The 13,577-nt window shown below is 29.8% G+C and overlaps 1 protein-coding gene across 1 annotated transcript in view; it reads right to left on the bottom strand.

The window, feature by feature from the left end:
• LOC145291381 (dynein heavy chain domain-containing protein 1-like) overlaps positions 1–13,577 on the bottom strand; it is a 494,383-nt gene that overhangs the window by 254,037 nt on the left and 226,769 nt on the right. Inside the window, exon 53 of the mRNA XM_080137171.1 lies at positions 6,197–6,389. Within this exon, the coding sequence (XP_079993297.1) occupies positions 6,197–6,389 (193 nt within the window). The remainder of the gene's footprint in view (positions 1–6,196; positions 6,390–13,577) is intronic.

Below are 13,577 nucleotides of genomic sequence, written 5' to 3'. Positions count from 1 at the left end.
TTAAAATTAATCAGTCACCTTTTCCCCATTGTATCATATTCTCAAGATCAGGATAGAAAGAGTCAGAAAGATCTTGGCCATTGCCGGTCTTTGAATTGTTACCATAGATTGTCATGTCATCTGCATAAATGTCTATGAATGATCTAAGAATGTGATTTGGGAGATCATTGATGAAGATCAGGAAGAGAGTTGGGCTCAGGATGGACCTTGAGGGACGCCAGCATTAATACTATGAGTTTCTAATTTCTGCCCATCAACGACTACACTTATAGAGAGAGAAAAGATTTAATTATTGAGAGGAAATTTCCAACTATTCCATTGTTGGCGATCTTGTGAAGTAGATCTTTATGCCATACTCTATCTTTTGATATGTCAACAGCTATTACTGTAGAGACAAAGCCCCTGTTGAGAGATCCACTAATCCTGTGTAAGTTAGTACATCAGCTGTAGATTACACAGAATAAAAACCATATTACACGTCACTGAGGAGGTTATTTTTGCTGAGGTGATTGGCCACTTCTCTGTTTATCACAGATTTCAGCAACTTACTCATGATGCACAGGAGAATGATTGGTCTATACTGAAAGGGAGATGACTGATGTCCGGAATTTATAAATATGGGGCAGACTGATAAAGTTTTCCAGCCTCGATACAGGTCTGGAACTGGTGGGAGCTTGGCAAATACTCGGCGGATAGCAACGATCAGGCTAGCTTTGGTGTTGTAGGAGGTCATGTTGGTGATGTTCTTCACATATGAACAAACGAAGTAGTCCAGTGGGTTCAGGTCGGGGAAGGGGGAGGGCCAGTGAGAGAAGGATACAAAGTCATAGCACTCCTTCTGAAGCCAAGCCTAGGTCTCTTTGGACTAGTGGGCTGGCGCTGAGTCCTACTGCTACACTCAGGGTCTGCCAGCGGCCACCTGATTGTACCAGGGGATCACCACACTCTTTAGCACATCCAGGTACACTTTGGTGTTGACTTTCAACTTTCACTTTGGAGATGTGAGGTGGCATGATGTGGCCCTTACTTAAAACCACACCAAAGACCAGGACTGTGGGTCATCTAATGCATTGAGCTGTGCCCTCAAGCGTTGTTGAACAATTTAAATTTGCATTTTTAGGGTGCCAGCAATGGTCCTATTGTCATAACTTGGATTGGTAGCGAGCATTATTGGTACAGCAGCACATCTTCGATCTCGTTAATTAAATCTTGTGTCATTTTCAGACATGATAGAAAGCTCCTATCACTCTTGAGATTTGTACACAACTGAACAACTAGTAGATGGTCTGCCACAAAAAAGAAAACTGGCTTTATCAAACAGAAAATAGAATCATGTCTTTTTTTAGGGCGACAATTAAATCGTTCCACCCTGTACATGGCATTCATTTGTCACTACTGTCAATAATAGCATTTATTTTTCACTAGCTGTACACGACCACGTGTTGCTGTGGCTCAGTTAGTATAAATCTAACCTCACCCCCAAAAAAGACAACATTAATTTTTTTATTAAGAAGGAATTAGTGTAGCAAACTGTTTTTTTTTTTTCATTATAGAAAAATATCTATAAATTAATTAATAAAAAAATAGTTTATGTATTTATTTGCGGATTGTTATCCTCATCTCTTATAATAATTGGAGTGAGAGAAGAGCGAGCAAGTGTGAGATTGAGAGAGATAGTGTGAGAGGGAGAAAAGGAGAGTTGGGAAGAATATAAACAGAGAGAGAGAGAGAGAGAGAGAGAGAGAGAGAGAGAGAGAGAGAGAGCGACAGAAAGAGGGGGGGATAAAAACTGTTGGAGATAGTGTGGATGCTTTAAAATGTTTTTTTCCAGCATAAGAAGAAATATAAAAAGCGAGCGCACGCACGCGCTAGGGAAATAAAAACTGTTGTAGGCAGTGTTGATGCTGTGAAATGTTTGTTTATTTTTTCAGCATGGAAAGAAATGTAAAAAGCAAGCGAGAGAGAGAGGAAATAAAAACTATTGTAAGTAGTGTTGACGCCATAAAATGTATGTTTTTTTGTCATAAAAAGAAATGTACAAAGCGAGTGAGCAAGAGAGAAAGCGAGAGTGAGCAAGAGAGAGAGAGAGCGAGAGAGAGAGAGAAAGAGAGAGAGAGAGAGAGAGAGAGAGAAAGAGAGAGAGAGAGAGAGAGAGAGAGAGAGGAAAAATAAAAACTGTTGTAGATAGTGTTTACGCTATAAATGTTTTTTTGGGGGGTGCAAAAAAGAAATACACAAAGCATGAGAGTGAAATAGAAATACACAAAGCAAGAGAGTGAAATAGAAATACACAAAGCAAGAGAGTGAAATAGAGAGCGAGATAGATAGATAGATAGATAGAGAGAGAGAGAGAGAGAGAGAGAGAGAGAGAGAGAGAGAGAAAATAAATGTTTGTTGTTTTTTCTTTAGCATCGCTGTGAAATGTTTTTTTATTTTTTGCATAAAAGAAATGTAAAAAGCAAGCGAGAAAGAGCATGCGAGAGAGAGTTGGGGAGAATATATACAGAGAGAGATAGGGAGGGATAAAGAGAGAGAGAAAGAAAGAGAGAGAGAGAGAGAGAGAGAGAGAGAGAGAGAGAGAGAGAGAGGAAATACAAACTGGTGTAGATATGTTGATGCTGTAAAATGTAAGAAAATGAATGCAGCAATTTACTCAGAGGGCAAAAGTAAGTATTGTTGTGACACCATATTTGGATGATACATTAGCGTTAATTTAGCATGCAAATACAGTTAATCTGGAATATAAGAATGGCCAGAGATCAGTCAATCAGAATGAGCGGAATTAGTCTGGGAAGATTTTAATATTTTTTAATTGGAAAAGGGAAAGATTATGTTATGTCTATGAGTTTATGATTGAGTTACGAAGGATGCAAGCACAATATATGTATAATGTGTATATTTCCTCCTGGTGTTAAGTTCATATTTAAGGGAAAAATAGGAACTATTTCTTCTAAAGATTGTGATTGTGATGATGTTGCTTCTAGGATGAAATATAGGATTTTCTTATAACGACTAAATGTGTCTAAAATGTCATTCTAACGTTACACAAGATAGTGGCTAATAGTCTAGACATAATAAATTTGTATGTAGCATCTGTTGTTGCAAAACTATGGTAATTTGGTCCAGAGGGGAATTTCTGCAATCAAAATATCCTATATGGAGGTATTATTTACTATATGCAATATATTTAAAATGTGATTTCTGTTGACAATTTTAATATCATTAAGGAAAATTATTACGCAAATGCAGCACTAAATAGCAATAATTGTTTATGATTAACATACACTGTATCACAAAAATGAGTACACCTTTCACATTTCTGCAGATATTTGTGATACACTGTATGTTTTAACTATTGAAGTATTTTTAATAAAATGTTTAATTCCGTATGTTGGTTTGATTTCATAACAGGATGTTGATCCTAATGATTTTCCAAAATTTCCCCAAATTGATGAATTAATTGAATTTGAAATCACATTTGAAAAAGAAAATAATAAAAAAAACGTATTGAAACAGAAGTTAGTGTGAAACTCTGTGGTCCAAGTGGTGAGTATTTGTTTTTTTTTATAATTTATCTTTTTGTTATTGTTCAAATGCTTTTTCTCTTTTGCTAGCGGGAGGAGTTCTAAAATGTCATTCTAACGTTACACAAGATAGTGGCTAATAGTCTCATCATAATAAATTTGTATGTGGCATCTGTTGCTGCAAACCTATGGTACTTTGGTCCAGAAGGGAATTTCTGCAATCAAAATAGTATACATGTTAATACATGGCATTTATTTGTCATTAATATTAATACATAGCATTTATTTGTCATTAGTGTTAATACATGTTATTTATTAGTCATTAGTGTTATTATAGGTAATTTATTAATAATTAGCATTAATACAGGTCATTTATTTGTCATTAGTGTTAATGATGGCGGTTGTCATTAATGTTAATAAATGTAATTTATTTGTCATTAGTGTTAATGAATGGCATTTATTTGTCATTTGTGTTAATACATGGTATGTATTTGTCATTAGTGTTAATACATGTAATTTATTTGTCATTAGTGTTAAAGAATAGCATTTATTTGTCATTATCGTTAACGAATGTCATTTATTTGTCATTAGTGTTAATATATGTCATTAGTGTAAATACATGGCATTTATTTGTCATTAGTGTTAATACATGGCATGTATTTGCCATTAGTGTTAATGAATGTCATTTATTTGTCGTTAGTGTTAATACATTTCATTTATTTCTAATTAGTATTAATACATGTAATTTATTCGCCATTCGTGCTAATACATGTCATTTATTTGTCATTAGTGTTAATAAATAGCATTTATTTATCATTAGTTGTAATGTATAGCACTTATATGTCATTAGGGTAAATACATGTTATTCATTTGTCATTAAATACAGGTCATGTATTTGTCATTAGTGTCAATACGTGTCATTTATTTGTCATTAGTGTTAATGAATGGCATTTATTTGTTATTAGTGTTAATGAATAGGCATTTATTTGTCATTCGTGTTAATAGATGGCATTTATTTGTCATTAGTGTTAATACATGTTATTTATTTGTTATTAGTTTTAATACATGTTATTTATTTATCATTAGTGTTAATACATAGCATTTATTTGTCATTAGTTTTAATACATGTTATTTATTTGTCATTAGTGTTAATACATAGCATTTATTTGTCATTAGTGTTAATACAGGTCATTTTTTGTCATCCATGTTAATGAATGCAATTTATTTGTCATTAGTGTTAAAGAATAGCATTTATGTGTCATTAGTGTAAATGAATGTCATTTATTTGTCATTAGTGTTAATACATGGCATTTATTTGTCATTAGTGTTAATATATACTATTTATTTGTCATTAGTGTTAATGAATGTCATTGATTTGTCATTAGTGCTAATAAATGGCATTTATTTGTCATTAGCGTTCATGAATGGCATTTATTATTCATTAGTTTTAATGAATGGCATTTATTTGTTATTAGTGTTAATGAATGTCATTTATTTGTCATTAGTGCTAATACATGTCATTTATTTCTCATTGGCGTTAATACATGCCATTTATTCGTTATTCGTGTTAATACATGTCATTTATTTGTCATTAGTGTTAATACATATCGTTTATTTGTCATTAGTGTTAATGAATGGCATTTATTTGTCAGTAGTGTTAATACATGTCATTTATCTGTCAGTAGTGTTAATGCATGTCATTTATTTGTGATTAGTGTTAGTACATGTCATTTATTTGCCATTAGTGTTAATGAATGTCATTTTTTGTCATTAGTGTTAATGAATGTCATTTATTTGTCATTAGTGTTAATTAATGTCATTTATTTGTTATTAGTGTTAATACATGGCATTTATTTATCATTAGTGTTCATACATGTCATTTATTTGTCATTATTCTTTATACGTGTTATTTATTTGTCATTAGTGTTCATACATGGCATTTATTTGTCATTGGCGTTAATATATGTCATTTATTCATTATTCGTGTTAATACATGTCATTTATTTGTCATTAGTGTTAATACATATCGTTTATTTGTCATTAGTGTTAATGAATGTCATTTATTTTTCATTAGTGTTAATACATGGCATCTATTTATTATTAGTGTTCATACATGTCATTTATTTGTCATTATTCTTTATACATGTTATTTATTTGTCATTAGTGTTCATACATGTCATTTATTTGTCATTGGCGTTAATATATGTCATTTATTCGTTATTCGTGTTAATACATGTCATTTATTTGTCATTAGTGTTAATACATATCGTTTATTTGTCATTAGTGTTAATACATATCGTTTATTTGTCATTAGTGTTAATGAATGTCATTTATTTGTCAGTAGTGTTAATACATGTCATTTATTTGTGATTAGTGTTAATGAATGTCATCTTTTTGTCATTAGTGTTAATGAATGTCATTTATTTGTCATTAGTGTTAATACATGTCATTTATTTGTCATTAGTGTTAATACATGGCATTTATTTGTCATTAGTGTTCATATATGCCATTTATTTGTCATTAGTCTTAATACATGTTATTTATTTGTCATTAGTGTTAATACATGGCATTTATTTATCATTAGTTTTAATACATGTCATTTGTTTGTAGAAAAGATTTTTTTATTTTAATTCGTCTTACAAGTGTTTCTAAAAACAAAGAAATGCACTTACTTCATGAATAAAAACATAGTTCGGTCGGCATTTGTAGATGCTTAGTTCTTTAAATTTTTGATCCCAGGTGTAAAATTTCCCATCAGTTTTATCAACGTAATAATCAAAGACTGTGCCTTCGGACGGAAAGTCAATCGGTACGGCCATTTTGGACAAAGACTCTCTCACATGTTCACTGTAATGATCTTTGTATCTGTGCATTTAAAAAATACAAGAAATACATATATATTTATATATATATATATAATATACATACGATAAGTTTAGCTTATTAATATATAAAATATAGTGCCAATTCATTATGTAACTTTAAGAAATAAAGACGTAACGTTGATGAACACATAACTCGTTTTTTTCTTTTTATTTCTCTATTTCGTAGGAATACTATTTCAATTATTCTCATCATACATACATACATACATATATATACATAGAATATATGACAATAATTTATATTCCAAAATTCATGATGTTGACGATCTTATAGCTTATTCCTTTAAATCAGTTGATTTATACAATTTTTGACAGTATCTGTTCCGTAGCGCAAAATCAATTACTTAATTATTATATCAAGTAGTGAACTGTAATCACATTCAGCTTCTTATATAAGGATTTTATATATAATAAGAAAAATATATTTCTACATATATATATATATATATATATATATATATATATATATATATATATATATATATATATATGCATACATATATACAATGGCAGCAAAAAGAAAGTTCGCATTGTAATTTTTTCAAAAACTGCAAATTTAAGCGAAATTAGATGTAACTGTTTAAGCAACCTATACCTCATTTGATTCGCCTTTTATAATCCTCTATAATTTTACCTGTTTATATTTTACTTTTAATTAAAGTATCCTAGTGTTCACGTCAACTTAAAAAATTAATTTCAAATCGAGAAGGCAAAAAGAAACTCTGCACAATGGAAAATTGTTATTTAAATGTAACTTTAGAACATTAATGCAACACAAATACAACAGAAACACAATGAATTTGTTATTACTTAGTAGCATAGCCCTTTTGTAATTTGATAGCCTGCTAATTTGCAAGCATTCTCTTGAATTAGTCTGCAGCAATACTCCGGTGAAAGGGTATTCCATTTTTTAAAAAAAATTTTTGTCCAAAGTTCTTCCACATTTGAAATTTTATCATTGCGTAGCTGTTGCTTGATGTAATGCTATACGTTTTCGATAGGATTGAGGTCTGGAGATTGTGCAGGCCAATCCAAACACGGAATATCATGCTCTTCCAGGAACCTCTTGACATTGTCAACTGTGTGAATGGGAGCATTATCATGCATGAAGATGGGATTATCATCGAAATTCCGACCAAACTAGGGTAGAAAATGCTCAGTCAACATATTAATGTACTTGGTTGAATTAATTCGACCTTGCAAGCGACCTATAGGTCTTGGACTATTGGCACTAATAACGACCCACACCAAAACTGAACCTCCACCACCTTGCAGCATTGAGACTGTGCACCTAGAATAAGCCACCCTCCTAAACAAACAAGTCTGGTGAGAGAACCAATTTAGTTGCTGGTGACCCGATCATGAGGCAGGTAGTACTGGGTTACATGGTACCAGTAGCATATGACATGACCTGTCATAAATGTATATACATACCTATATATATACATACATGTATATATACATAAATGTTTTTATATATATATATATATACATGTATGTATATACATACATGCACATATATAAATACATGTATATATATATACATACATGTATATATATACATACATGTATATATATACACATACATGTATATATATACATACATACATATATATACATACATGCATATATATAGATACATGCATATATATACATACATGTATATATATACATATATATATATATATACAGGTATATATACACATGTATGTATATATATACATGTATATATATATATGTATGTATGTACATATATACATACATGTATATATATATATACATACATGCATCTATATACATACATGCATATATATACATACATGTATATATATATACATACATATATATACATGTATATATATACATACATATATATATTCATACATGTATATATACATACATGCATATATATAGATACACACAAGAATATATATATATTAGTGATGGGACGATGCCAAAATTTTTCCCGATTCCGATTCCGTTCAAAATTTCCGATTCCGATCCGATTCCCGATTCCGATTCCGATTCTTGTAAAATTTATACATATTTAATTAGAGATTTTTTTTTGTTTGTTTTTTCGTAAATTTTCAAATTATTACATAAACCCCTGGTTAATGTCCGCGTATATTTTATCTCAAATGTTTGCCTTGTAATTGATTAAAAATTGTAACACAACAAAACATTTATTTTGATTTTAAAACAAAGCTATATTGTACCAGTTCGTATTTACTGTATAACATGCTACTTACATGAATAGTGGAAAATATTCGAAGATTGGTAGGCAAAATAAGAAAACGATGTAAGAACAATATATTTAACAACGCCACTTAGCAAAGCCACATCTCATTGTTACGAACGAATTTCTAAATAATAATATTACTATTATGAAAACCATTTTTAACGTGAGATTGCGTGAGCTTTCTGTGCTTTCTCTCGCAGCTAAATCCCTATTCCAAAATGAAATATTACTTTTATAGATTACGTGTTAGAACATTTTTTTAATTGGCGGAAAGAAAAGCGATCATTTAGAATTTAGAGTGTAAGATCAGTTTCGAATATAAATTTAACGTAAAATGATCATCATTTCTGGCCATCCTAATTCTTTATGGATATTAACTAAAGTGTTTCCCACTAAATTAAGTTCGGTTTGCAACGTTGTAAAACCATGTGTAATCGCTTAAAAAGTAGACACCCTATCCCCAATAAGCGCACATAATTTAAAATTGGTAACACACTACAGCTCATGTTACGTTATATTTATTGGTAAACTGACCGTCTATTTTAAATTCCTAATCGTTTTATATTAGTGTTGTGTCGATTAATCGGAATCGGGAATCGGATAAATCGGTAATTTTGGGGGGTATCGGAATCGGTATTGGAATCGGAAAAATTTGTGCCTAATTTCCGATTCCCAAATCGATTCTTTTAATATTTTTAAAAAGTTCATTTTCAATTGTTTGTACCGATTATAAATATTTCTTTCTTTTAAACTATTAGTAAAACTAAAGAAGATCTAAACTTATTTTATATGCGTAAAATAAACAAAACAAAAATTGAAACTTTGCGAAAATTCGCTAGGTAACCTTTAGAAGAATGCAGTTTATTTTCAAAGTAGCGAAAGAATTGTCTAAAATTAAAGAAATATTTTGCCCAGAAAAATAATATCAAACATTATTGCTAATTAAATGAAAAGTAGAATATAAAAGTGTTGGGTTTTGTCGGTATGTTTGTTTATATATATATATATATATATATATATATATATATATATATATATATATATATATATATATATATATATATATATATATATATATATATATATATATATATATTTACCAGTGGTGAAAAAAAAAAAAAAAAAAAAAAAAACCGGACTAAAGTGCTCAATGTGTAGTCAGAGCAGTATATAGGAAATTTATTACTGTGAGTCCAGAATGAGTTTACAAATTGTTTCAACTAGAGGAAAATCCTCAAAGAGAGGAAAACTCCAACTAGCATCATCAGAATTCATAGATGGACTCTTATATATATATATATATATATATATATATATATATATATATATATATATATATATATATATATATATATATATATATATATATATATATATATATATATATATATATATATATATATATATATATATATCACGGAGGCCTCGCTGAAGCCCGCCAATCTCACTCAAAAGTTGAGTTGAAAGTATTATGGGGTAATTAACACCTTCGATGCTGTCGGTTTCGACAACAATACTTTTTCACACCCACTTGCCAAATTTCTCGAGGAGTTTAATATGAAAAGATTTCAAACGAATAGAGTTTTATTTTATTTTCCTGGAGCCACATTGTCTGACAACGTCGCATTTTTCTGGGGTTTCGGAAAAGTTAAAAATATACATGAATATCTCACAATGAATTTATCAAAGTCTGGATAAAATAGATAAAGAGAAAACATTTAGAAATTTTTCAGATTGAAAAAGAAATTATATTTACATTTAAAAGTCCCCCCTCATTGAAATTCTACTTTTGGACGATATTTGTAAACCCACTAAAAACCAAATTATTTTTAGATCTAGGATGAAGCTCTAAACTGTCTTCACGTATTAAAAAAGGGTGCTTATGCAGTTTACACTATGTTAAAAAACGAAAAATAAAATATATATATATATATTCCACGTACTCGTTATGGAATGAAGTTCTCATAAAAAAATCACGTAACTTATTCAAATAGTTTTTATTTTATGCCGTAAAAACGATTTGGGAAATTCGGAATCTTCCTAAAAAAACTGCGATAATTAGTCAAGGGAGCGTAAAACAAAAACTATTTAATGAAATTACGTGATTTTGTTATGAGAACTTCATTCTATAACGAGTACGTAGATCTATAGAGTTTAGTTTTACTAATAGTTTAAAAGAAATAAATATTTATAATCGGTACAAGCAATTGAAAATTAACTTTTGAAAAATATTCAAAGAATCGATTTTGGAATCGGAAATTATACACAAATTTTTCCGATTCCGATGCCGATTCCGATTCCCCGAAAATTACCGATTTAACCGATTCCCGATTCCGATTCCGATTCATCGGCACAACACTAATATATATACATACATTCATATATATATACATACATGTATATATATACATATATATATACATACATGAAAATATATACATACATGTATATACATATATATATATACACATGTATGTATATATAGGCAGGTATGTATGTATATATATATATACATGCATGTATATATAAATACATGTATATATATACACATATGTATATATATATACATACGTATGCATATATAAATGTACATATATATACATATACATGCATGTATATATATATACATACATGTATATATATATACATATATGTATATATATACATACATATACATATATAAATGTACATATATATATACATACATATATATACATACATATATATATACATATATGCATATATATAAATACATACATATATACATATATATATGCATACATATATATATAAATATATTTATTATACATATATACGCATACATACATTTATATACATATATATATATATACATATACGCACACAAACACACACATATATATATGTATGTATATGCATATTTGTGTGCTACTATGTGTGTATGTTTGCATGTGTGTTCATATGCATATGTATGTTGGCATACATCTGTATGTATGCATGTGTTCATTTCCATTTATGAGTGGGCCGTGTTGAGTGCAGCCCCTCTGGGAGAAGTGGATCTCTGATTTAAAAAAAAAACAACAAAGCGGGAGACCAGTACCCACATTAAGCTAGTCTGCAGTTTGACTTGTTGCTGGCTATCTTGCTCTTGCTTGTTGCTGGATGTCAATATTTTGAACCGAGAGAGAGATTTAGCTGTCGTACAAAGCTAAAACTCTGTACCATCATATTTGTATAGATAGTCCCTCAGGCATTTTTCTATTAAAAAAAAAAGTCCTGTGGCGATAAAAAAGCTGTGATGTGTGTACGCCTGAAATGCTGGATGCATGTAACAATTAATCTGCCATCATTATATGTATCTATGTATGTATATGTGTATGTATATTTATATATGTATGTGTGTGTGTATATTTATATATGTACATGTGTGTTTATATGTATTTATATCTATGCGTATATGTATGTATATGTGTCTGTGTGTATATACGTTTGTGTGTGTATGTATATACATTTATATATGTTTGTATGCATGTATGTGTGTATATGCATATATGTGTATGTGTATGTATGCATGTGTGTATGTATATGTATGTGTATATGTGCATGTATGCGTGTATGTGTATGAATGCATATATATGTATGTGTATGTATATATAGGTAAGTGTATGTATATATATGTGCATATGTGTATGTATATGTATATGTATGTGTATGTGTAAGTATATGTGTGTATGTATTTGTATATATGTGTGTATATGTGGATTTATATATATATGTATATGTGTATGCATGCATGTGGGTATGTATATGTATCTTTGTGTATAATGCATTGTGTATGTATATGGGTATATATGAGCGTATGCTTATAGGCATGTATGTATGCATGTATATTTTTATATGTATGTATACCAATGACCGTTTTGTGCATGTTTGCATGTGTGTGTGTATGTATATGTATGTGTGCGTAATGTGTATTGTGTATGTACGCATGCATATACGTGTGTGATATGTGTACATATGTATGTGTGCGTGCGTTTATATATATGTATGTATACCAATAACCGTCTTTAGTGTCATGTCTGCTTGAGCATGTGAATTCGCCGGCAGGACTATATGTCTTTTTTGGGCTCATGAACTTTCAGTGTCTAGGGGAGTGGCACTCGTCTGACAAGACGTTGCAATCATCATGTATATGAATGTATGTATGTATGTGTATATATGTATAATATATATATATATATATTATACATATATATATATATATATATATATATATATATATATATATATATATATATATAATAAAATAAATTACATTATGTCTCGGCAGCCATGTCAAACGCATATCTTATTTTTCTTTTATTAATATTATTGGAATTTTTCCCCTTTTCCTTGTACATATTTGTGAATTATTCTATGGATTTTGGCCTTTTGGATTATTTTGGGCCATCTTCCAATTACATGATTTCCTTGGATTTTACTTGTGCGAATGGAAATTCAATTAACTTTCTTGGATTTATATTTTTGGATTTTACCGTCATTGGATAATTTACCTTTCACCAGACTATCCATTCAGGTGTAATCACCCTTTTCTTCACCATATTCCCTCTGCTTCACTTTTTGTTATCAAGTAAGATCTTTGATTACTTGCAGTTTCATCAAATACTTTTGTATGCAAAATCCGATCCCGCATTTTACTAATTCCTACCCTCTGATGGGAAGGAATGTATTTCTTCGAAACTCCGCAGATTAAGGACTATCCACTTATCAAGTGTTTCCTTTTCAGATTAAATATGTTTAACTCTTTTTCAAAGTGTTTTTAACATGTTTTATCAACTGTTTGCTCTTATAAATATATATATATATATATATATATATATATATATATATATTTATAATGCACATATATACATATATCATTTTCCACTTACAACGTGCGAATGCACATGC

The sequence above is a fragment of the Euprymna scolopes genome, chromosome 12, assembly GCF_053919585.1.
Source record: "Euprymna scolopes isolate OS-2025 chromosome 12, ASM5391958v1, whole genome shotgun sequence".
Lineage (NCBI taxonomy): Eukaryota > Metazoa > Mollusca > Cephalopoda > Sepiida > Sepiolidae > Euprymna > Euprymna scolopes.
Note: the sequence above shows the minus strand (reverse complement) of the source record. Positions and strands in the feature narration are given on the sequence as shown.